Source organism: Giraffa tippelskirchi, chromosome 5, assembly GCF_054371585.1.
Source record: "Giraffa tippelskirchi isolate mGirTip1 chromosome 5, T2T-mGirTip1v1.2.pri, whole genome shotgun sequence".
Lineage (NCBI taxonomy): Eukaryota > Metazoa > Chordata > Mammalia > Artiodactyla > Giraffidae > Giraffa > Giraffa tippelskirchi.
In genome coordinates this window covers 28212083-28235624 of record NC_137279.1, presented here as the reverse complement: position 1 = coordinate 28235624, position 23542 = coordinate 28212083, and the positions used below count along the sequence as shown (strand labels likewise).

The 23542-nt window shown below is 60.6% G+C and overlaps 1 protein-coding gene and 1 long non-coding RNA gene across 25 annotated transcripts in view; one reads left to right on the top strand and one right to left on the bottom strand.

Moving 5' to 3' along the window:
* The window catches only part of TTLL10 (tubulin tyrosine ligase like 10), a 29335-nt gene extending 8888 nt beyond the window's left edge, over positions 1-20447 (bottom strand). For 2 of the 24 annotated variants that reach the window (XM_081488181.1, XM_081488184.1), the window contains exons 1-10: positions 8712-8756; positions 8135-8197; positions 5661-6124; positions 4863-4995; positions 4653-4771; positions 4444-4573; positions 3199-3284; positions 2686-2857; positions 1586-1757; positions 934-1074 (exon numbers count right to left, since the gene is read on the bottom strand). In XM_081488181.1, coding sequence (XP_081344307.1) covers positions 934-1074; positions 1586-1757; positions 2686-2857; positions 3199-3284; positions 4444-4573; positions 4653-4771; positions 4863-4995; positions 5661-6012 — 1305 coding nt within the window. In that variant the 5' untranslated portion in view covers positions 6013-6124; positions 8135-8197; positions 8712-8756. Of the gene's footprint in view, positions 1-933; positions 1075-1585; positions 1758-2685; positions 2858-3198; positions 3285-3752; positions 3816-4443; positions 4574-4652; positions 4772-4862; positions 4996-5074; positions 5156-5660; positions 6125-7673; positions 7837-8134; positions 8353-8609; positions 8757-20317 lie in introns of those variants that run through there. The other 22 variants (XM_081488182.1, XM_081488185.1, XM_081488179.1 and 19 more) reach the window with 20 other exon arrangements.
* On the top strand, positions 5510-9557 carry LOC145505625 (uncharacterized). Its single transcript, XR_014053164.1, has 5 exons — positions 5510-5794; positions 7821-7875; positions 8677-8804; positions 8922-9058; positions 9358-9557. It is a non-coding gene; the product is annotated as an uncharacterized LOC145505625 (long non-coding RNA).
* Positions 20448-23542: the final 3095 nt, after the last annotated feature.

Here is a 23542-nt window from a genome sequence, read left to right as displayed (position 1 = left end):
ACAGCCTAACAAAGAAAGAATGGACAACGGAAGTAACAGAAATTTTTCTAAAGAAGATACAGAAATAGCTAAGTACATGAAAAGATGCTCAATATCATTATCATTAGAAAAATTCAAATCAACTCTGTAATGAGGTAATACTCCTTTATACCCACTGGACAAGTATTAAACAGAAAGAGAAAGATAGTAAGTATGGGCAAGGATATAGAGCAACAGGAACCATCAGACATTGCTGTGGGAGTGGGAGCGATTGTAGCCACTGTGGAAAATGTTGGCAGTTCCTCAAAAAGGTCAACATAAGAGGGACCATGTGACCGTGCATTCGCTTCCTAGACCTGTATCCAAGAGAACTGAAATACTTGTTTGTGTATGTGAATATGCATAGCAGCATTACTCATGATTGACAAAAAGTAAAATCAACCCAAATGTCTATCAACTGATGAATGTTTATCCAAACAAATCATGGTCCATTTACACAATGAAATATTATTCAGTCATAAAAAGGAACGAAATGAACCTTGAAAATGTTATGCTCAGTGAAAGAAGCTGGGAAAACCCACATGTTGTGTGATCCCATTGACGTGAAATGTCCAGAACAGGGAGATGCGTGGGGACAGAGAGTGGACTAGTGGTTGCCAGGGGCTGGGGAGGGCAGTGGGAGATGACAGTGTTCTGGAATCAGAGGATGGTGCTCATCGTTCAACTCTATGGATCCACTAAAAACCACTGAGCTGTGCACTTTCAGAGGGTGACCTTTGTTTTGCGTGAATGATCCGTTTGAGAAAGGGAGAAGAGAGGGCTCCTAGAGCCAACTGCTGTGGGCACACCCAGAGGCAGCCCCGCCCAGGGACCTGCCTGTGGCCCAGCACCCCTCACCCCAGTCCTGAGCCCCATATCCCCTCCCCTCGCCGAGTGGGCGGGGCACACACAAACCGTGAAGGTGGTGAAGACCCAGTCTCGGGGGAGGCCCTTGGTCTTGCGGAACTTGTCGTTGATGTAACGGTTGAGGTGCTCCATGCTCCACACCGTGTCCTCCTTGAGCAACACATACAGGGGACTCTTCTTCTGCATGAACTGGGGGGAAGGGCAGCGCCTGGAGGCCCATCCCCCATGGAAGCCCCAACAGAGAGCATCACCCTGATGCTGCCACACCCCCACAGGGGTCCTGCTTCTCCTAGACGCCCTGGGCTGGTCCTGCCACCTGAGATCCTCCCCCAGCAACTCCTACCCTTGGGAAGTCCCCCCAGGTCCCCCTGGGGGGCCGCTGCCCAGACGCATCCCATTGAGATCCTTCCTTGGAGACTGCTGCCCTTAGCATCTCTGCACTGAGGTCCTCACCAAGACCCTCATCCTCTGCTCCCACCCCTGAGGTGCCTGATCCACACCCAGAGGGAGACAAGCTGGGGTGGGGGGTGGCGCACAGCTCTCAGTCCTTTCACAGGGTGCCCGCTGCGGCTGGAGGTGAGAGGCACTGCTGACCGCAGGCAGGGCCACCTCCAGGCCTGGGCTGTGTCTACAGCTGGGTTCTTGTCTGCATTCTTGAACAGCGATTTTGTCCAAGGCTGCATCTGTGCAGCGCATTTACCTGGTTGGTTAAATGGCCACCGAGGTCTCTGGAATGGGGATCATAAAGGCCGAGGGTGAGGCGAGCATAGCCATGGCCGAAGAAGACCATGTAGGGCATGGCGCAGGCAATGAGCAGGTAGGAGCGCACATCAAACTTCTTCCCATCCAGCAGCAGTGGGTTCTTGATATACCTGGGGAGGTGTGGTCAGCCTGGCCCAGGCCCCCACCTGGACCTCTTAGTTCCCCAGCACCCCTGCTACCTGCCTCAGCTGTGAGCTCTGGGTCCCCTACTCCAGTTGAGTGTAATGTCCCCTTGTCAGGGGGCATTTCTGAGCCTGAACAGGGCAGGGAAGTGGGAAGGAGCGCCTGGTCCCTAAAGCTCAGTCTGCCGGTGTATGACTGGGGTACCCCAGGGCACAGCTCTTGTTAAGAGTTGGGGAGGCAGAAGCTGGTTAGCCCCCATGGTCAGGGAAGACTGTCTGGAGGAGGAGACAGGGATGACCTTGGGCCTTAAAGGGCGGGTGCCTTTGGAGAGACAAGGAGGGACATCTCAGTGGAGAGCGCTGAGGTCTGGAGACCCAGAGGCTGGGAGCAGCTGCTTACGGTGACTGACAGAAGTTGTGGCAGAAATGAGGTCCCGCTGGTGGAGAGGGAAGTCCAAAGGGAACTTTCTGAGACCAGACTGTGCCCCTGGTGTGAGGCTGAGGGTCTGGACCTCATCCAGAGGCAGAGGGAGCCCGGAAGGAGGGTCAGCTCTACCCAAGGGCCTGAAGGCTGCAGCTGGCTGAGGGGGAATGGGGGAGAGGCTGGGCTTCCTGCAGGTCAGTGTGCAGGACCCAGGTCAGGGCACAGCTGACCGAACGCCCCCTGCCCCACACTGTCCAGGAGCCAGTGGTGTGTGTTGTGGGGGGTGATGTGTGCAGGACATCTCCTTCCAGCCCTGACAGCAGGAGAAATGCCACCCTTCCTAGTTATACAGAGGCCCAGCTTGAGGCACTGAACCTTCCACTACGAAGAACTCCTCTGTGGGCCCCCGACCCCCACGGACCCTCACAGGCACCAGCGGGCTTGGGTTAGCCCCACCCAATCAATGCCCCTCTTGGGGCCCATGAGCAAAACCTCTGCACGACCCGCGCCTGGGGTGCCCGGAATGGCATCTTGCGGTAGATGGCATCATCCTCGATGCTCTGGGTCTTGGCCTGGAGGGTGGTGACTTCCTCCTGGTTCCGGAGCAGAAAGATGCCTTTGCCCTGGTTGGAGGCTGTGGGCTTGCAGATCCACATTTCGGTTTCTGCAGAGAGAGCCATCTGAGCCTGCGGGCCAGACCCTGCCCTGCCCCACCCCTCCCAGCCCTAACTGCTCTCCCAGTCACAGCCCTGCCCACATTCCTCCTAGCCATGGCCTGGAGCCTACCAGGCTTTAACTTCCACTAAGGTCCAGCCATGACACCTCCCTGTCATCGCCTTAGTACCAGCCCTGTCCTCACCCAGACTGGCTCCACACTTCCTCTCCCTGACCATGCCCCCACCTCAATCTTCCCAGGACCTTGGCTCTGCCCTAATCACACTCCCACCTTGGTCTAGCCCTGCACCGGTCTCCCCAGAGTGGGCCTGGCATCCAGTGACTTCTCACCATCAAAGAGGGTGAAGAAAGCCTCTCTCTCGTCCCTGATGTCCAGACGGTAGGTCTCTGGGAAAAAGTCTTCCATTTTCAGGGCCCTGGGGAAGCAGGGGGTGGGGAAGTCACTGGGAGGGTTGTCCCCTCCCCCCAGCTTGGCTGACCATTCCAGGGGCCTGACCTGGGTTGAGGGGTTGGAGGGAGAGTTTCCAGTGGGGCTGGGCTCCAGGCACCCCTGCAGCCTCTGGCGTCCTCTAACACATACCTGCCACCCCAGCTCTTCCCTCTGCAGAACCTTTGCACCTTCTGTTCCCTAGCCAATTCGGGCACACCTGGCTTCTCTGCAGGCCACCTCACCTGCTTCAGACCCCCCCATCTCCCAGCTCTTAGGCTTTTGGAAGTGGTCAGTTCAGAGCTGGGTCTCCAGGCCAGGACAGTGACCAGCTTGCAGTGAGTGGTCGGCACGGATCCCCTGGCCTGGGGTGCCTTTCAGCCCATTCACGGACCATCAGGCCAACCTTCAGTTTAGGGCATAGTGGCTGAGTGCGTCTACCTCTGTGGCCCCAGGCCTCTGTGGTCCTGAGCTGGTCCACAGGAGCTGTTCCAGGGCAGGTATCATGTCCTTTTCAGATCTGCACCCCAGGGGGGCACAGGACCTGGCCTGAGTGGCTGCTCAGTGTGGGGAGAATGGATGGGGGGTGTCGAGAGTTGGGGCATGGGTGAGGGCTTGATGGTAGCCTGGTGGTGTGTGGTGTGGTGGATAGACAGATGTCTACAGGGCAGTTGTCCAGGGCTGCTGACAAAAGGTGGAGGTGGACAGCTGGACACGAGGATGTAAAGATGGCCTCATGGATGACCAGATGCTGGCTGGTTGTTTGGATGAGTGGGCAGACGTGTTAATGGCTGGGCAGTGAGTGCGTGTGGAGTGGACAGGTGAATGATCATGTGGGCACATGGCGTGGACAGGTCAAGGGGCAGAAATGGCTGTGGGATGGACAGCAGGGGTGTGGTGGGCAGTGGAGACAGTACAGGATGCCAGCGGGCGGCTCTGTGGCGGGCGTGTGAGGACTTCTGAGGCCATGGGGTGGGTGGGTAGGATGGTGGCAGGTGTTGCGGGGGGAGACAGATCAGCTGGGTCAGTGGGAAAGCAGGTGGGCGGACGGACTAAGTGGAGGGTGGTCAGGACCAGCGACTGACCCGTCGGGTGGGGGTGTGCAGCTGGGTGAGTGGGTGCCAGGAGTCGGGGGCAGGGTGGCTCACTTGGTCTGTGCGCAGGGGGCTGGCTTGCTGGTCTTGCTCAGGACTCTCGAGTGCTCCCTCAGGGCGCTGAGCAGTCCAATCTTGGTGGTGAGGAGCTTGTTGTTGGGGAGCTGGTACAGCAGCTGCTTGCCTGGCAGAACAGAGCCCAGGCAGCACATGGTGGCACCCTGTGTTTGAGGGCTGCCCGCTGAGCCCGGCCCCGCCCCTACCTTCCCGGAAGTTGCAGTAGGTGTCTCTGCACTTGACCTCACACCACTTGAGCTTGTAGTCTTCCCGCCGGCTATCCTGGATGCGCCGCCAGCCCTTGCTCTTGCAGTAGGAGCTGATTCTGTAGGGGAGGGGCAGTGCTTACCCAGGGGCTGCAGAGCTGGGTAGGGCTGGGGGCGGTGGGGCAGGGCCTGGATTGAGGCCCCACTCACATGGAGGCCCCGTTGGTCCCTCCGATGTAGAAGAAGGGGCCCTGCCCGGTGCTGGGTGGCTGCTTCTCCCCCTCCAGAAAGTGCTTCTCCAGGAGGGCGGCCTGGGGCCTGACGGCTTCAGAGTCGTCCAGCTCTGTGGGCAGGTGGGAAGTCAGAGCCTCTAGCCCACCCGGCAGGTTTCCTGCTCCCTGATGGGCCCTGCCCGAGCCCACCTGCATCTTGGTCCAGCTGGCTTAGCTGATGCAGGAGCCCCTCCTCTCTGTGACTCCCCATGGGTCTCTCATGGGCCCAGCCTATGAACAAGGTGGGGTCAAATGGAGGGGAGGGCATTCACTCAGAATCTGGCCAGAGCCTCTGGGCAGTCCCCCAGCAATTTCGGCCCATCTCTGCCCATCTCAGGCCCAGAGGGCCTCCTAGGAAAGGGGGGAGAGTCACCATCATTGAAAGCCAGCTCTGGAGTGGGCAGTGTCCCTCCTTACCAACAGGGCAGGGGGCAGAGGCTGAGGTTGAGGCTGGAGCTGGGGGCACACATGATGCAGGGATATGCCCAGGAGGTTGGGGGTCACAATGTCCATCATGATGTCATGGGTGACCCATGTCAGTCAGGGTAGACCCCTCTTTATGCCTGTTCAGACCCTGACTCTGCTGGCCTCTGCCCTACTTGGCCGGCCTGGATCCCATACCCTGCACATAACCTCCTCCCGGCCCCTCACCCAGGACAGAGCTGTGTTGTCCCCTGTGAGAAGGCCTTCTTGGGGATGGGGTGCCTGTCCCCAGGGAGGTCCTGGCTGCATTCACCTGGTGCCCGGGGGTGGCCCCGCCGGATCCCTGCCATCCTTGACCGCTTGCCTCTCTTTGTGCTGACTTGGGTCTGAGGGGATGGTCCTCGGCGGTGGAGAAAGTGGGTGCGGCTGCGGGCCACAGATGCTGGGGTACCTGGGCAGGGGTACCTCTGGGAAGACATGGCCCCCACCCCTCTGTGGGCCCTGCGGGCAACCTGTGGACATAGCCCTTGAACTGGGCACCTGGTTGGGCCCGCCCTGTGCGGGGAGGGGTGCTGCCTGGAGTGCTGGACTTGGGCTTCCTCTGGTGGCTGACACTGGTCTCTGTGGTGACTGTGGGGCCAGGTGCCCCCTGGGGGCAGGGCCATCTCTGCATCCTGTCTGTCCGGGGCGAGTCCTCCCCTGCAGGGACGGTTCGTTGGTGGTCGGCGTCTCTGCACTCGGCCGCGGGGCCGGCTGTAAGGAGGGCTGCTGTCAGGCCTGCGGGGTTGGTGGGGAACGGCCTTCAGCGGGCCCCTCCCAGGGTCAGTGGGGCTGTGGGCCCTGCCCCTAGAATGATGCCTCCCAGGGGCACCTTTCTTGAGTGGCTGAGTTGGGAACATTTTAGGGAATTTTAGCTATTCCTTGGCAGGTCCTTCCCAGTTTGGGAGCTGCTCAGGAGGCTAGGGTTTTCCGAAACTGAAGAGCCACAAGCAGGGGAAAGGCCAGCAGCCTGGGGTATGGGCAGGCACAGAGAGGCTCCTCCAAAGAGGACAGTTGCTTTGCAAACAAACCAGCTGGTCACCCTAGAGATGCTGACCAAGACCTTTGTCCCCATTTAGGACAGAAGAGGGTAAACTGGAAACAGCTGTCAACCCAGTGATGGGGGCTGGGCAGAGGCTGGGTGCAGGGAGGGTCTCAGCCCTCTGCCAAGGGTGGGCCAAAACATGTGGACGACCTTGAGCCCCCTTCCCAGCCCTGCCCCACCCAGAATGAGAGCTCTCCTTAGTGGGGCTGACCCCGCCCAGCATGACTGGCGTGGGGAGTGGTGCCTGCTGAGAACAGGGAGGGTGCGTGTGGTGTGTACATGTCTCCACGTTGCCTGAGACCCAAACCTTCTGGGGATGGAGGCCCCCGAGAGGATGACGGGCAGTACTACCCCACAGCATTCCCACCTGAGCAGCTACTGGGTCAACGGACACCTGGCAGAGGCCCCCCAGGTGTGAGCAGGAGGTCGACACACAGAGATAGCAGCTGCACAGTTAGGCTAAGAGGAGGGGAGAGGGTGGCTGGGTGGCGAGGGTGGGCAGAAGGCACAGGGATGTGGCCCTAGAGACATGCCAGGGTAGGACTGCCATCCTCACCTGAGAAGAGGACTTAGCACAAGGGGACAGACAAGGTGGACCAGCTCGTAGGAATTAGAAACGTGGTACAGCCTTGTGGGAAGTTCAAGGCAAGGGAGTGGGTTGGAAAGAAGAATACAAGGAAAGAGCCTTGAGAAGTCTCAAATCAGGAGGTAAGGCTCTGCAGCCAGCCCAGTGTGGCTGGAGGTCTGGGGACAGGATGCTGGGGCTCTCTGGGCTGTTGCTCTGTGCCTCGGTTTCCCCACCTGAGAGAGAGTTGAGGGGGTTGCTGTGAAAACAGTTCCTACATGTACCATGTGCACATACCTGCCTCGTCACTCGTGTTCCAGGAGGGCCTGCCTGACAGCAAGTGAGGACGGGAAGGCCAGGCTGCTGCCAGCAGTGGCCACCCCCATGGAGCATTGCTGGGGGTTATCGTGTGAGCGTGGGGGTGTGGAGGGAGCCCCTGGCCTCACAGCCCAGCACTGGCTAACTTCTACGTGTCATCTGGACGCAGCAATTGGTGCTGCCAGAACCAGGAGCCCGGAATTGGGCGTGAGGGTGTGGGTTTCAGAACAAGCCTTGTAAGCCTGGGCCTCTGGCCTGTTTTCACTCTGTATATTTTATTACTTCCGCAAAGAATTAAACAGGCCATGAATTATAGTTTCTTGTCATTCAAATGAACAAAGATTAAGAAGAACCCCTACCCTGTACATGCACACGTGATGACTATGGTGTCCCTGGGCTGCAGGACGTGGCTGGTGGAGTCGTGGGTGGGGTCAGGGGGGTCACAGCTCCAGCTCCCAGTGCCTTGTTGAGCAATTGCCTTTCTTTTTTTTTTGGCCTCACTGCAGAGCATGTGAGATCTTAGTTCCCGGACCAGGAATCAAACCCACAACACTTGCATTGGTAGGTGAAACCTTAACCACTGGACCACTGGGGGATGTCCCCAAGACAATCGCCTTTCTCAGGATCTCTCTGACAGACTCATTCTAAATAGAAAGCTTTTGCTGGAAGGTGTTCAGGGAATGTTATCACTGGCGATGCAGCTTGGGCAGCTGCGGCCCCACAGGCAGGATGGCACCAGGGCTCCCGAGAGGGCTGCAGCAGAGCAGGGACCGTCAGTGGAAACCCAACTTTATGATGAACTTTTAAAGAAGCCATTTACCTCGTCAGGTAAAAAGACTGGCAGGAAATGGCGCCCTGTGACGAGTGGAAGACCTTGGTGAACCTGAAGGAAATGTCCGAGAAATGAGATGACACCATGTCCTACTGGGCCCATCCCCAGATACACGCTTGGCCACACGGGTGCTGAAGAATGCTGACTTTGCTCGTCCGGCTGGCGCTTTCTGGCCAGGGCTAAGCTGTTTGGGGGGATGTGGATCCCTGTGAATTTTAGGAGGCCATCCTTTGAGGGTTGGTCCAGGGAGACAGACCTGGTCCTGAGCAAAGCAGCTGGTTCTAAGGGGCTGCCGCCCCCAGGAGGTCTGCCCTGCTCAGCCTGTTCTGTGCATGTCTGCTCCTCACCCTATGGCCCTGGGTGCTTGGGCCCTCTTCAGAGGGTACTCTGCCCAGCCAGGCCCCTCCTCCCCTCCTCTCCCTACCCTCCCTTATACTCCTGGACAGAGTCTTAGAGGACCCACAGGGCTCCTAGGGGCTGGGGGGTCAGGTAGGGGCCATAGCACAGCTGACTCCAGCCTTCATGCCCAGCCAGGACCCCGCAGTGGCCTGCCTGTCCGTCTTACCTGCCCCATAAGGTGGTGTGAGCCCTCTGCTCAGGAAACAACAGTGGTGACCAGGCAACTGTCTCCCAGCAACCACGACTCAGTGGCCCAGAGGTGAGCAGGTGGATGGGGAGGGGCTGGAGGCCGGCCCGGGGGCGGGGGCAGGGAATGACTGAGGTTGGAAGAGGGGCGTCACATGCACAGCCCCTACCCGGGTCCTCCATCCTCCAGGGTCATTCCCGAGCCTTCTCAAGACCCCCAGGTCCATGCCCAGACCGCAGGCCTGACCCACTGTGCTTCAGCTGCTACCCTTCACCTCCCCTCACCACGGCCTCAGCATGTGGAGCCCTCACTTAACCAAAAGGAAAGTGGGGCTCTGCAGACCCATGCCTCCCCAAGGGTAGATGGGGCTGACAGCCAGGTCTGGGAATCCAGGGGCGGTGGGAGGGCCTCTGGCTGCCCTGCATGGCCCCTTCCTCCACCCTCCAGAGCCTTGCATGGGTCACCAGGGTGTCTCCCCTTAGGGTGCCTTCACTTGCTTCCTGTAGGGTAGACAGTGGCCCCCTGCAGTGTGTGTCCATGTCCTAAGGCCCAGAACCTGGGGATGTGACTTCACTTGGAGAAATAGTCTTGGCAGATGTGATTATCTGATGGGCTCTAAATCCAGTGACCAGCGTCCTTGTGAGAAGTAGGCAGAGAGCAGGAGACACAGAGGGGAGAAGCCAGCGGAAGGTGGGACAGTGGCCACAAGCCCAGGGACACCTGGAGCCTCAGAGGCCAGAAGAGGCAGGAGGGACCCTGCTCATACCTGGACTTCTGACTTCCGGCCTCTAGGATCGTGAGAGAAGACACTTTTGTTTCAAGCTACTAAGTTTGTGTAGTTTGCTGTGGCCACCCCAGGAAATTAACGTACCCCCTAAGCCCCTCCTTCCAACTCCTCTCAGGCTGATGCACCCTCAGCTGTGTGCTGCCTGTGCCAGGTGCTGGTGGCCTGCAGGGCTCAGTTCTGCTGGACTGTGGTCCCTTTGCCCGAGGGTTAGTCTGTAGGAGGGGGGAGAGCTCCCCCAGCTGAGCTATTGTCTGAAGGGCATCCTGACCTCAGGGTGGTGGGCCCCTGCCTGGGCCTGAAGGGGGGTCCCTGGTCACCTGCAGGCTGCTCAGTCTTCCCACTGGTCCCCAGGAACCCATGCTCCCGTCTCTTCACTTCTAGAGACCCAGACTCCTAGGAGCTGGGCCAGCCCACCTCCCAGCTCCTCTGGTGGTTCTCCATGGGTTCTCAGGAGGCAGCCCCCTGCCCATGTGGTGACACCGAGAGCTCAGACTCAAAAAAACTGCCTTATAACCTGAAGCTGGTGAGGGAGCCAGCCTGGCGACAGCCTTTCCCACAGCCCAGGGCTGGGCCATTGGTCACATCTACAACCTGGAGCAAGGCAGCCCAGCAGGAACTGGCTAGCCTCCCAGGGCAGACGCCTCTCCCCTCTCCTCAGGCCTGGCTGTGGTTGGGCCAAGTACCCTGAGGGCCGAGTACCCTGAGGGCAGTAGGGGACAGTCAGCCCCTCTCTGGGAAAAGGCCCAGTGCCCCTCCTGCAGCGGTTGTTGAGGGCCTTTCCTGCCTCCCACGGGGAACTGGCACCTTTGCCGGGGCTGGAAGTCCTCCTTAGTGGCCCCCATGCAGCATCTGGCCTTTGGGTCCCTCTGCTCATAGAGGCCTTCCTGAGTACCCTCACCCCACCCCACCCCCGCTGCACCCCCACCCGACCCCCCACCCCCACCCTGCATCCCCTCCACCCTGCCCCTCTGCCCCTGCCGCACCCCTACTTCTGTCCCCCCACCCCCACCCCTGCAGCCCCTCTACTGCTCTAGCTGCTGTAGCACCGGCAGCCCTGCAGACCACATGTCCTGCCCAGAGCCTTCTTGTCTGTGGCTCCTTCTCAGGGACACTCCTCCCCCTATCCCCAGTGTGTCTGGAGCTGCACCAGCTTTCCGAGGGCACTCAGGAAACAGTGGGTGCTGAGGAGGGAGGGAGAGACAGAGAGGCCCTTCTACCCTGGCTCTGGCCTCAGAGCCTGGGTCAGAGGCATCAGCCATGGACTGGGACCCTAGGGCCTGCTTAGAATTCTCAGGGAAGGAAGAGGCTCTGGGGGCACAGCCATGAGGCTGCGAATGGAACTGGCATCTACTGTAGACGGACGATGTCTGGATGTGGAACAGAGGGGAGGGGGCAGGACCGCCAGGCCTTCCAGCGGTACCTCGGTGTGGGTCGTGATGGCCTGGCACCTGGAGAGGCCTCCGACCACCCAAGAGCCAAGTCGGGCCTATGGGGACCCAGGGGAGGAAGGCCAGCACCCTCAGGGTCCTGGTGCCACCTGGGGTGGGGGAGAGGGCAGCTTGGGGTGTCTCTGGGGGCACAGGAAGCTGGGGTTGTTTCTGTCCTGCACTCCTCATCCCCCACCTCTGCCTGGCATAGCGATTAGCGTGCCTCCCTGGAGAGGCTCCTGGGGGCTCTGGGGGTGCGGCTGCTGCAGCCTAAGTCTCTCATGGCCCAGTGGCAGTGCTAACAGCACGAGCCTATCGCCGGTGCACCTGAGCTAAACAGGAGCCCCCATGCTTTATTACACCAACAGTCCATTGTGGCTGCAACAGAAAGCCCTCTGGGTGTCCCAGGGCTGGGGCGTCAGGTGTGGCTTGGGCCTGAGCCGGCGTGTAGCACTGCTGAGACCCATGGACCCCGGGCCCCCCTCCATCCAGCATCGGTGAGGGCCCTCCTGTGGCGGTGATGAGGCCAGGGATGGACGGCATTACCAGACAGTATTAGACAGAAGGACCAGATCTAACCGTGTCTGGTAAGACGCCCATCGGCAGGCTTTGGTGCAGGCAGTCTCATCCGATGGCCCTTCTGGGAGGGCCTGGGCTTCACCCACCACCGGCCCTGCGGCACCTTGAGAAAGCAGGAGGGTTCAGCTGGATGGCAGGACCCCTGGAGCCTCCTAGTCTGTGAGTGGCCCCAGGAGGCTCGGTGGCCCAGCCCAGGGTCACCCCGAGGAGGGCTTTCCTGAAGACCTGTCTTCAGAGCGGCCCTGCAGGCACATGTGTTTGAGAGCACAGCTGGGAAGCAGTCTGGCTTCCCTGCTCTGGATCCTGGGTCAAGGTGGCTGTGGCACCCTGCGGCTTCCTGAACGGCTCTCAGCCAGTTAATGAGTAACAGCAGGGCCGGGCAGACCCTCCTCCCCTGCAAGAGCCACTGGGGTCCCGGGCAGAAGGGCCGCCACAGTGCCTGTACTGAGTGGGTCTGGGGCGGGTGTCCTGGCTTCAGATCAGAACGATAAAATAAAGGTCCATCCTGGCCTCAGCGATTTGGGACAATGTTCCCAGTCTCGCCTACAAGGCTGCGGGGGTTGGGGGGAGAGCAGCACAGAAAGTCCACTGCACTGGGCGCCCGGACGCACCCTGTGCTCCCTGCGGCCCCAGTGGCCTGAGGGAGTGTGGCCTCCTTTGTGGAGCAAGAGGCCACCACCCGCAGCCCCAGCTACCTGGGACCTCTGAAGGCAGGGCCTGGTCCCAGTGGCAATGTGTTGGGGGCCCTGGACACCCATAGTGGACATGTGATTCTGGGTGGTGGATGGGCCAGGCCGGGAAGGGAAGGCGAGGGCTGCCAGCTCTGTACCAGCCAGAAGGCCATTTCCCTGTGTGGCCGTTGACGTGCCCGCTGGCCGCTCTGCAAGGAGAACCCAGGCTCAGCCACAGCCTATGTGCGTGCAAGAGACCAGGACTCCCCAGGGCCCCCTGTGGGCTGGTAGCCCTTCCCAGGTCCAAGTGTTCTGGGTTTCTTGGGGAGCCCCGAGGGCCCCAGTGTGGCAGAACCGGCCCTGCACCTGGACTTGGCAGCAGTCTCCCTGGTTGGGCTGGCCTGCAGAGTTGAGACAGGCTGTTTGCCTGCCCCTAGTTGACCAGGCCTCGGCCCAGCTCTGGGGTCCAGGAGCTCAGGACCATGTGTCCTCGGGCCACTTCCCGGCAGTTGGTGGGTCACCTTTGAACATCGTTACCAGACAGTGTTAGAGTCGAGCCGAGAAATCCAGCACTGTCCGGTAAGATGTCCACAGAGGCCCCGGTGCGCCTCGGCCCGAGGACGTGGGACGGATGTGGGTGCCGCACCCCCTGCAGGCAGGGCCAAGTGGAGGCGGGGAGGCCTGCCTGCTGCCCCTCACTTTCCCAGAGCCGGGCATGGGGGCGAGGACCCGGAGCCAAGGCTGGAGGTGTTGCTGGTCTGCAAGGTGGCCCACCCAGCTGGGCTCAGCTGGGCCTTCACCCCTCACAGCCTTTGTTGTGCTCTGTCCCACCCACACCTGCCAGGTGTGGTGGCAGCAGCACCTGCTTGGGTGCCATGGGCAGGGCCCGGACACCCGCCTGTCCTATTGCTGATCACTAGGGGCGGGCCCGGTGCAGCTGCAGGAAGCCTTTGATTCTGGGGGCCAAGAAGGGGCGCAGACACGTCTGGACCTGGGGGAAGGGCCTGCCCCAGGTCAACTTTCTGCCTTGGGGCTGCATCTGGAAGCCACTGGGGCAGGACTGTGTAGGCCAGCTGACTGTGAGTGTCAGAGGCTTTGGCGGTGTGGGGCCTTGGGCAGAGAGGGTAGGGTGGGCCAAGCTGTCGGAGGGCGGCCCCGTCGCTGCGAGCAGGGCCCCAGCGTCATCATTACCAGGCAGTATTAGAGACCAGACACCATCCAATGCTGCCCAGTAAGATGGCGATGGCCACCCCGGATTGGGTCTTGGGGCCGCCCAGCTGGGATCAAGAGGAGACTCGATGAAAGGGCACCCAGCAGCCTGAGGTACAACCAGGGTTTCTTAATGCACTAAGGTGGGGAGGGGCCAGGATGGCCGGGGCTGGAGCAAGTGTGTACCCTGGGGCCAGAGTGCCGGGTAGCCCCATCTGTGGGGGCCCCACCCAGGGGAGGTGGGCCTGGAGTGCCTGGAAGTGCCCAGAGGCCAGGGCCACAGGGGGATCTCCCTGCCCAGTCAGCCCTGGCTGGCCAGGTAGGACCACCAGCTCTGGGCATGGGGTGGGCAACTTAGGGGGTCAAGGTGTCCTGCCCACAGGTGGTGGGAGTTCAGGGGGCAGGAGCAGGGCAGGACCCTCTTTCCGGGTGGTCCCAGGGAGAGGCTCAGCCCCTGGGGGTCCTGGGTGAGCATGTGTCTGAGGCTCCGAAACACAATCCCCCAATCCCCTCCCCCTGGCTTTGTCAAGAGCACAGACGAGGGTTGGGGCCAGGATGGAGGGTGGCTCCCAAGACCTGGCCTTCCTCAGGCCCCATCACCGAGCAGAGCAGATGTTCCCAGGGTCTGGGGTCCCCCTATTCACTGAGAAGCCTGTCACCAGCACCCTACTGTGGCATGGCTCTGGGGTTCTGGCCACTGCTGGCTCTGAGGTCCAGGGTGAGATGGTGCTGGGCCTGCAGGAGGGGCAGTCTGTCCAAACTGCCTGGCAGTCACTGTGGCTTGTGTTCCCAGAGCATGTGGAACAGCAGCCCCCAAATATAGAATACAGGGCAACAACCCCCAGGTACCTGCGGGGACTGAGCCAATCTTGAAGGCACCCCAGGATGTAGGTGCAGGGTGGGGGTCAAGGAAGTGGGCAGCTCTGGGGCCCCACCCTGCTCAGGGTCTGCACGTGGGGCCCCTGCAGGGAGCTGAGAGACCCCCTACACACTGCCCTGAGGCTCTGAAGGGTCCTGACCTCTCTCCTGTCACCACACATGTGGCACACTGGCCTGGAGAGCTGGCCAGAACAGCTTCTGAAGTTTTCTGGCACCTTCTACCCATAGAGTTTGCAGGGAGAGGGCGTGAGCCCTGTGCTGATCCTCCCCATCCTGGGCTGACCACAACAAAGACTGCATCCACCTAGTCCCCAGCCTTAGCTGGGTTCACCTGGTTCTCTGGCTTCATGCTTCAGAAGGGCTGACATTTCTCAGAGGGCCTGACCAGACTTAGGCCTGGCCTTGGGGGACATGGGGCTTTCCTGGTGGCTCAGACGGTAAAGAATCCGCCTGCAATACAGGAGACCCAGTTTGATCCCTGGGTCAGGAAGATCCCCTGGAGAAGGGAATGGCTACTCACTTCAGTATTCTTGCCTGGAGAATCCCATGGACAGAGGAGCCTGGTGGGCTACAGTCCACGGGGTCACAAAGAACTGGACACGACTGAGCGACTAACACTTTGCCTTTCTTTTGCCTTTGGGGGACACACACAGGGAGGCAGCTTCACGGGTGCCTGGACTCTCCTCCAGGTGACCGTGTCCAGGCTCAGAGAGTGGTGCCCTTGGCTGGGATCTAGGCCCTCAACCTTCTGGCCCCAACCTTGGCTTTCATTGTCCATCCCTCAGACCTGTAAAGTCAGTTCACTTTTTTTTCTGCTAAGTGAAGCCGTTTAGACTTCACCTTCAGAGCTGAGTTAAATTTCGGCTCCACTCCCAGTGGTCAGGACATGGGGGCTGGGACTGGGCCCAGCATCCCTCCTTACAGCCATCACTTATGCCAGGTACCTCCCCTGCCTGACCTCTATGCCCTCGGCTGCTCATGGCCAACCCTGCTGGGGACCAATGAGGGTCTGGGAGACCCCACAGGCCCTGGCCAGCCCCCCTACAAGAGGATGGATGAGCTACTCCCATTGTCTGCTCCCTACCAGCACATTGGCTGTTACATTTTCACCAGGAGGCAGAGACCTGGGTCTGGTGGGCAGCAGAGTGCTCCCTTCTGAGCCCCAGGACAGAATCGCACTCTTCTCCTAAACTCAGAACCTGAATTCCACAAGGAAAGACTGACACTCTGGCCTGGGCCTCAGTGTGACTCTCACATGGGCCAACAGCCTGGGTTGCTGTGCACCTGGCTTGCTGTAGGCTGGTAAGTCTTACTGGCTGACATGAAAAGTGAAAATAAATGTTCCCTGTTTCCAAGTGCCCCCAATGGTGCTTTCTTGGTCAGTTGTTGGTAGGAGTGGAGCCAGCGTGCGGTCCTGGGTGCGGGGTATGGTTAACCATCACCATTCCGACGGGGCTCAGCTGAGGACATCTAGGAATCAGAGCATCTCCTGTTTGCAGAGCAAGTAGCCCACCTGGAGGGCACCTAGCCTGCCTGGTCTAGCGGGTCCCACCTGCACAGGACAGGGTGGGGTGGGGAACATGATCCCAGCGTGAAAAACCAGCAGGCTGGTTAACCTGCCCGACGGGCCTTAATCAATGGTGAGGCCGCGCAGAGAACAAAGCACAGAAACCCAACCCCTCTGCGTGGCCGGATCAGCCAGCTGGGCAGGGAGGCTGGGGCGGGGGTGGCCCGAAGCTGGCCCATCTGCACGCAGGTATGGCCGGAGCTGCACATCTGAGGCCAGGCCGCCATCCCCCCTAAGCCCTTTGGGGTGCCCTCCCCACACCAGAGGACAGACCAGGCTCCTCAGGAGGCCAGCAGCTTCTGTGGGCTATTTTACCTACTCCTAAATCCACCAGATTTTGCAAGTAAGGTATTTGCAGATGACCAACATGCCTGAAAATGCACAGAAAACTGCATCCATTTTCATGAATACAAAACTTATTTTGCCTAATTCAATCTGCTGCCAATGGCTCTAACTTTGAAGCATTTCATTTGAGTTACTAGAAAAAAAGGAAAATGAAACCAACCACCAGTGGATTAATTAAACAGCCTGTGCTTCTGCCCTTGAAGTTTCATTCGTCAGGAACAGTGAACTCTATACTATGCCTCGGAGATGGCTAACCTCTGTCACATCAAGGTTTCATTTCCTAAACTTCAAAACATCCCACAAAGGCCAATGCCTGGGCTGTGAAGCAAGCTCTCAGGCCAGCTTGCTCAGGGCCAGTGTGTGGGGCCGAGGCACCGCGGCCTCACTGCTGGACAGGGTGTTTGTGGTGGTGCGGCGAGGGCGCTACTTTGAGTTTAGGTAGAGAATCTTTAGGACAGACTTTGGACCTGACCCCATAATGCGTCGCTGGCAAGCCGGCCTGCACCTCCTCTGAGGTGGTTCCGGCTCTACTGGCGCCTCAGACAGGAGCGGGTAGGAAACAGCAGCAAATCCAGGCCACACCAGCTCCAGCCCAGTGTGGCCCCTGGCAAAACTGAGCCCTGCCCAGGAGCAAAGCCCAGAAACCCAGAAATGGCTTAGAGCTGCCGGCATCTCAGGCCTCCTTGACACCGGCTCTGGATGAAAAGACACCTCAGAACCAGCACTTCAGTGGCCAACGCAGCAAAGGGCTTTCCAGAAGGTCTCGTGGCCTTCTGGTTGGGAGGGAAGACCCCCACCACCCAGTACTGGTCCCATGGACGTGGCCTGTGTACGCTGACCATCCTGGGCCACGGGGTGGCTCCAGGCCCCCAACCCTGCTCTCCCGACCCCCGAGGCCCAACTTCTCCTCAGAGAGGAAGGGCCACCCTTCCCCAGGTCCTGGCCCTACTGGATTCTGTGGCCAACTGGCTGTCGCCACCATCACATCGTCCTCCCCAGGTCGGTGGTGAGGGCCCGAGGGAGGCTCTCTGCCCAGGGTGGCTGCCTCCAGCTCCTCCCGCACCAACCTGCCCCAACAGGTTCTGGGCCTGGAAGAGTAGGGTAGGAGCCCCTCCCGCCTCTGCCCACAGCCTGAGCCTAGCCGGGCCCCTGTATCTGGGACCCACCAGGCCTCTGCATGGACGCCAGGGACGCCTTGGCGCCAGTCTCCCCGAGTACCTGTCAGCCCCTGGTCCGTGGCCCCGGCGCCCAGGTCTGGCTTCGGCCCGACCGAGAGAGCTGCCTGTCGCCTGGGCAGACCCGAGGCCCACCGCCCTCGGTGGAGGCTCCGCACAAAGGAACCCGAGGTCCACGCGTGTGCAGTGGACGGCTTGCTGGGCCTTGGGGGAAGTTCTGAGAGCGACCGGGAACAATGGAGGCGGCTCCGGGTAGGGCTGGGAAGAGGCGGCGAGGCCCCGGCTCGCCTTACATGTAGGGCCTCCCCCCCCTCCCCACGCAGGTGCCTGCTCCAGGCCGACCAATCTCCACTCCCGGCGGCCGACAGGTGTGTCCCCCGGGCTCCCATAGGCCGGGAGGGAGGCAGCTAGTGACGCAGCGGCCGGGCGGGCGCAGGGCCTGCACACATTCCTGCCCCCGCCTCGCCCAACTCACCCGCCGGCCAGGTTGAACAAAAACCAGGGCAAGGAGCTTCGGCAGGGACTGCACTGGAGCGTGTGAGCCAGTGGCCGGGGCGGCCGGGCAGCAGCTCCTGTCCAGGGGCTGGGGCTGCCTTGCCGAACCAGGGAGGGAGTGGAGGGGGGTCATGCTCAATACCCCTGCTTTTCCCCAGGTGGCTCCGGTGGTGCCTCTGACCCTTGGGGCAGTGGCCTCCCGCTGACCAAGGGCAGAGACTGGACCTGACCTCTTGGTTCCAGGCCCCCAGCCCCAGCTGTGGCAGAAGTGGAGGGTCTGCTTTGCGTGGGTCTCTCAGAACCCTTCTCCTGTTTGCCCCCAGCCCACCTCCATGGTCGCTAGGTGGCCCAGATCAGGCCGCGTGTCATACCAGCCCACATGCTAGGGGAGCCAGGCTGCTGAGAAGGGTGGGGGGTCTGCCTGGTGACCGAGGTCTTGGCAGCCCCGGGGGCCCACACTTTAGACCTCTAGACTGGGGTGCAAGGTTTTGTGTTGGGGTTCACAGGGTGGGAGAGACAGGGCCCCAGTCCAGCTGGACTTCATGCTTGCTGTGTGCCCCCAGGGAAGGGCCTGTAATGAAAGGACAGTGATTCCAGTAATTAGCCCAACAACAGAGAGATCCCAAAGGCCCAGCTACTCTCTGTAATGAACCCAGCAGCCATGCTGGAAACTCATGTGACAGGGCTGTCCCTGGGCTGCTGGCCCCGGCCTTACTCCACCCCGGGAGGGGCTCTGTGGCCCAGAGGCTGTCCTCCAGGGATGGATGAGGCCAGAGCACTGAGTCAATCCCAGAGGGCTCCCTGGCAGCTGCACAACTCCAAGGGGTGCTGTGCCCACACCTGGGGGATGCAGAGGAGGGTACGGCCCCCAGAATCAATAGTGGGGTCACGGTGGGGATCCAGAAATCTGCCATGGGCCCCTCGAGCATGGTTCTGAGTTCACTGCCACCTGGACGCCCCAGGCCACTCCACTCCCTGAGTCTGGAAAAGGAGCGGCCTGGAGCTGGTCTGGCCCCCTGGGCCTGGTGTGGGGTGTCTGGAAGGCAGTCCTGGGAGCGGTGGTGACCTCTAATCCTCGACCCTTGGGCCCTAGCCCCTCCTTGGGATTGTCAGGATGCCCACCCGCCCTGATGCCCACTTAGGTGTCTGTGTTTGTATAGGGGTGAGACAGGACACAGGCATCCCATGGGTACCATCTTTTGAGGAGACTGAGGCACTGTCGGTGGACAGAAGTGGGAGGAGGGGCTGTTCGAACCAACCTCCTCCTCAGTCTCACACCCTGCCCTCCCCGGTGCTGCCTGCCAGGGAGGAGGGCCTCTCCACTAAGCCCTGAGGGCCAGGATGCGGTGGGGACCAAGGGCCTGCTCAGCTCTGCCAGGAAGGAGCATAGAGTTGGGTGCAGGAAGGGAGACAGTCATGGGAGGAGCCCCTGCCCCTAGAAGGGAACATCTGAGGGTCGACTGGTCGCTTGGCCCGAAAAGAGGCAAAAGTAAACCTCCTCTTAGTTTCTGGCCTGCCTGGCGGCTCTAATTTTGTCATCACCAGGTGGGGACCCTTTCCTGCCAACTCAGAGTTTCCTCCAGACTCAGAGACACCTGGGCACACTCACAGGGCTTCCTAAGGCCGCTCTACTGGGCAGCTGCCCTGGGGCAAGGGGACCCCCTACCATGGAGGCTACCCTAGCTGGCCACAGTGGTGCCGCTGAGGTCTGCTTTTAGCCCAGGGTCAGAAAGGTCAGAAAGCAGCTCAGCTAATCCTGTGGCCCAGGAGCCAGGCCCACCCCCCCCATGGCGAAAGCCACTTGGAACATACCCCAGTGCATCACTTTGAAGAGGGCTATTCTGGTCTGGCTAACTGCCCACCCTTGACCTTGCAGTGACCGCTCAGGGCTCTCCTTGCCTGTTCTGCCTAAGTCTCGAGAAGGAAAAATGACCCGAGTGAGACTGGGCCCTGTGCTGGCAAGGTGACCGAGGAGGTCTTGGCAGGTTTGCATGCATTTCATCCCTCAGTTTTCAACAAAACGTCAGTTGAGATGTTCCCGTTGCCCCTACAGTGTTTGCAGGCAACCCTAGCCAGCCCAGGTGGGGTCCCAGGACACTCTGGAACCTCTGAGCTCTGCTGATGGCCACCTCGAGGCCTGAGCTGGGGTCGTCACTCCTAGTGGAGCAGCAGTGAGCTCCTCCCTGTGCAGAGGCCCTGGTCCCTCTAGGGCAGCACTTCCCTGCCAGCCAGGATACGTATCCAGGGAGTAAGGGTGGGCGGGCCCAGAGCCTCTGGCCTCCTCCAAGGGGAGAGTGACAGCCAGGTGTCCAGGCCCTGAAGGGTTAGCGGGGTGACGCCCCATAGCCCACCAGGCTCACGTTGTCCCAGCCCGCGGGCAGCAGCTATACTGGGTGCTGGGATCCCTGGAGAAACCAGTGGCCACCAGACAAAGATTCTGGCCCAGCCTACCTGCTGGGTGCAGATGTTGCCATGGCAGCAGGAGGGGGCGGGGCCAGCAAGACAGGCTCTTCAGGGACAGGGAAGCCTGACCTGGGAGGGGTGACAAAAGCCCTCCCCCACTTGGGGACACAATCGGGCTGGTGGTAGAGCTGGTGGTGAGCTGGCCCCTAGCCCCTCAGCCCTCTCTCTGGGGCTGAGGCCTCACGGGGCGGGGCAGGCAGGACAAAGGGCCATTGTGCTGTGGCTGCGGCTACTTCCTGCATGGCGGCCAGCCACAGACTGCTGCAGGCTCCCGGCGACCCCAGGGCTCAGCTTCAGCCTGGAAGCCAGGCCCAAGAGGGTCCCACCTTGGGTGCCGAGGGATGGCCTTCCCACTGTGACTGTGCTGGGGCAAGGGCAGGGCCCTGGAGCCCCTGAGCCTTGGACTTGGGAGCAGGACCTCTCTCAGCTTTTAGCCAGCTCTGGGCTCCCTGGGGGACACCTTACTGAGTCGCCTTACCAGTCCCTGCACTTCCGGTTGGGACGGGCCGTTTCACCTCTGCAGGCTCCTCTGACTCACCTCCTCACCTCAGCAGAGCAAATACCTGGGGCAGGTGTGGGTAGATGCTGGGGGCCGCCGAGCAGCCCCGTGTGGGCCCACTTGGGCAGCTGTCCCTGGGGGCAGCACCCCCACAGAGGGGGCAAGCTCTGTCACTCACTCCTCCCTGGCCCTCCACCAAGTCAGTGGTGTTGACCTGGATTGGGGAGGGGCTGTGGCTAACTTTGCTTTCAGCTACTGCAACTGACACTGCCTTGGAAGACAGGCAGCTTGGCTCCAGGAACTGGGAGAAAGGTCTAGTTGCTAGTCCAGTAGGGCAGGTGCTAGTGTCTGGGGTCTGGACTTGGAGGTTCTGCCCAGGAACAGGGCACCCTGTGGGGCATGGCTCGGCCACCTCTTCCCATCCGGAGCTATCTGAAGCATGGAGACCCCGTCCCAGGAAGGCCAGGCTGGAGAGCTGTGCTCCAGGGTGGGGGTGGGGCTGCAGCGCCTGCACCCCTGGACTTGCTCTCCAGAGGCTTTCTGTCCCTGATCCGTGGGGCCAGGTGTTCCCCGCAGAGGCCACTTCCTCCCACTGTGCTGACAGGTAAGCGCAGGAGGCTGGGCCCTGCCATAATCAACTGCTGCACTGAGAGGGGACCCTCTTTCTTCCATCTTTTGATCTACCTTTCCACTATTTTTGGCCTCAGCTCCTCCCACCTGGCCCAAGGACCTAGGACCTGTTGCCTGTCCCCAGCTCAGGGCCAAAGGGTTCAAGCCAGAAAGCTCAGCAACTTCACTCCAGGTCCCTCGCCCTTACGGCACCCCACACGTTGCCCTGAAGGCCTTCTGGTGCCCACGGGCAGGCTGGGGTCACTCCAGTGCTGGGACTTCTCTCTGGCCCCCCTAGATGAGTCCTGACTGCTTCGTCCCCACCTTCCAGCCCTGGGCCACGCTTTCAGACCCCATTGTTCAGGCAGGGCCTGGTGGCAACACCCGCAGGCTGTGCCAGTGCTGCAATTTGTTCCTGCAGCCTGAGTCAGCCTTGACCTTGACCCCGTGCCTGAGACCCAGAAGCACTTTGTTGCCTCAATCTCGTCTCTCTGAGGGCCACACCTGGTCACGGTGTCCAGAAAACACTGGGCCAGAAGTCTGAAACTCTGTGTCCATCATTCTTAGACACATTGAGGCCCCCAGTGGCCTCTAGGGCGCCAAATTCAGTGGTCAGCCCTCTGGGCTCCTGGGCTCAGCATGTCAGCAGCTGGGCACTCTGCTTGCAGAGCCTCTGCCCAACTGGGCTACCAGAGACCAAGGTACCCTGGCCCAGCCCGCCTCTGAGAGCCCGTGGGTTGGGTTCTGGTGCTGTGGGGATGGAGGGGCAGGGGTCAACCCTGTTGGGGTCTGTAGCTGGGGAGGACCCAGAACTATGGAGTTCAGAAATATTTGAAATTAAAAAGGTCCCACTGGTGATGTGAGAACAGGTGCCCCGATGTGATATGATGAGCAGGGCTGCAGCCCTGTGGCTCCTCCTGAGGCCCTGCCCCAGGCTAAGTGTGAGAAAAATATTAGACAAAGCCCAGCAGAGGGGCACATGACAGACATGACGGGCACATACCTGGCCAGACCTCCTGCACAGGCCAAGGTCACAGAACAAGGGGGTCTGGGGCCTGTCGCAGTCAGAGGAGCCCAGGCACATGTGACAACTGATGTCATGTGGGGTCCCGGGTGGGAAATGAGGAAACCGGGCGAGGTGGGACGGGAGCCCACGGAAACATGCTGTAGTGGCATCACTGACCTGACAGTAGGGGAAACTGGCTGTGGGTCCACGGGAACTCGCAATGGCTCTGCAGTCTGAAACTATCAGATATAAGAAGTTCATTTAAGTATATCTGCAAGAGTCCCACCATAACCCTGGCAGATGTCCCGGGGGCATCAGGGGACAGAGCAGGTGGCTGTGGGTGGAGGTGTCAGGGGAAGCTGAGGACAGAGGAATTGGTGGGGAGCCGAGGCGGGGCGACCTTGGGAAGGGCTGGGGGCCTCTGGCTCCCATCTGAGGCCACGAGGGGGGCTGTGTCCCAGGTCCCTCTGGCCTCCACCCCCACACCGTCCTGTGCTTGGGCTTGGCGGGGCGCCTAGAGCTCAAGGGTCCCTGAGGCCTCTTGTCTGGTCTGGTCTGAACATTCCTGGGCCCCTGACCTGGCACTTTGCACTGGCATGGTCATCTCCACAAGTCTGTGGGGGCCCCTGCTGGGTGTACTTGACACCTGCTCAGGACCAGGTGGCTCCCACCCTGAGAAGCTGAGGGGTTCCAGGATGCGAACCCCATCTTGGACAGCTGGAGCTGGCTGTTTGGGAGGGAAGTCCTGGGAGCTGGCCCAGATGGGACAGAATTGGGGAGCTGGGAGGCCCTTCAGCCAGGGCCCCAGATGTCATGCTAAGCACACAGGCAAGGCCCGCAGGTTCTGGTGGAGCAGACCAGCTGGGACTCACCCCAGTGCCCCATCCTCTGACACACTGTGAACTATGAGGCTCTGGACCAAGCATCTTCAGACCAAGGTGCTGGGACCTCAGCCTTAGTGCTGCCCGCCTGTGCTTCTGGGGGCCTCAAGGTTGCTCTGGCCTCTGGGTTCAGGGCATCTATTTGAGGGGCACCAGCTGGAACCAGAGCTGCAGGGAAGCCTCCAGCAGGGACACCTTGGGGCAGATAGAAATGATTC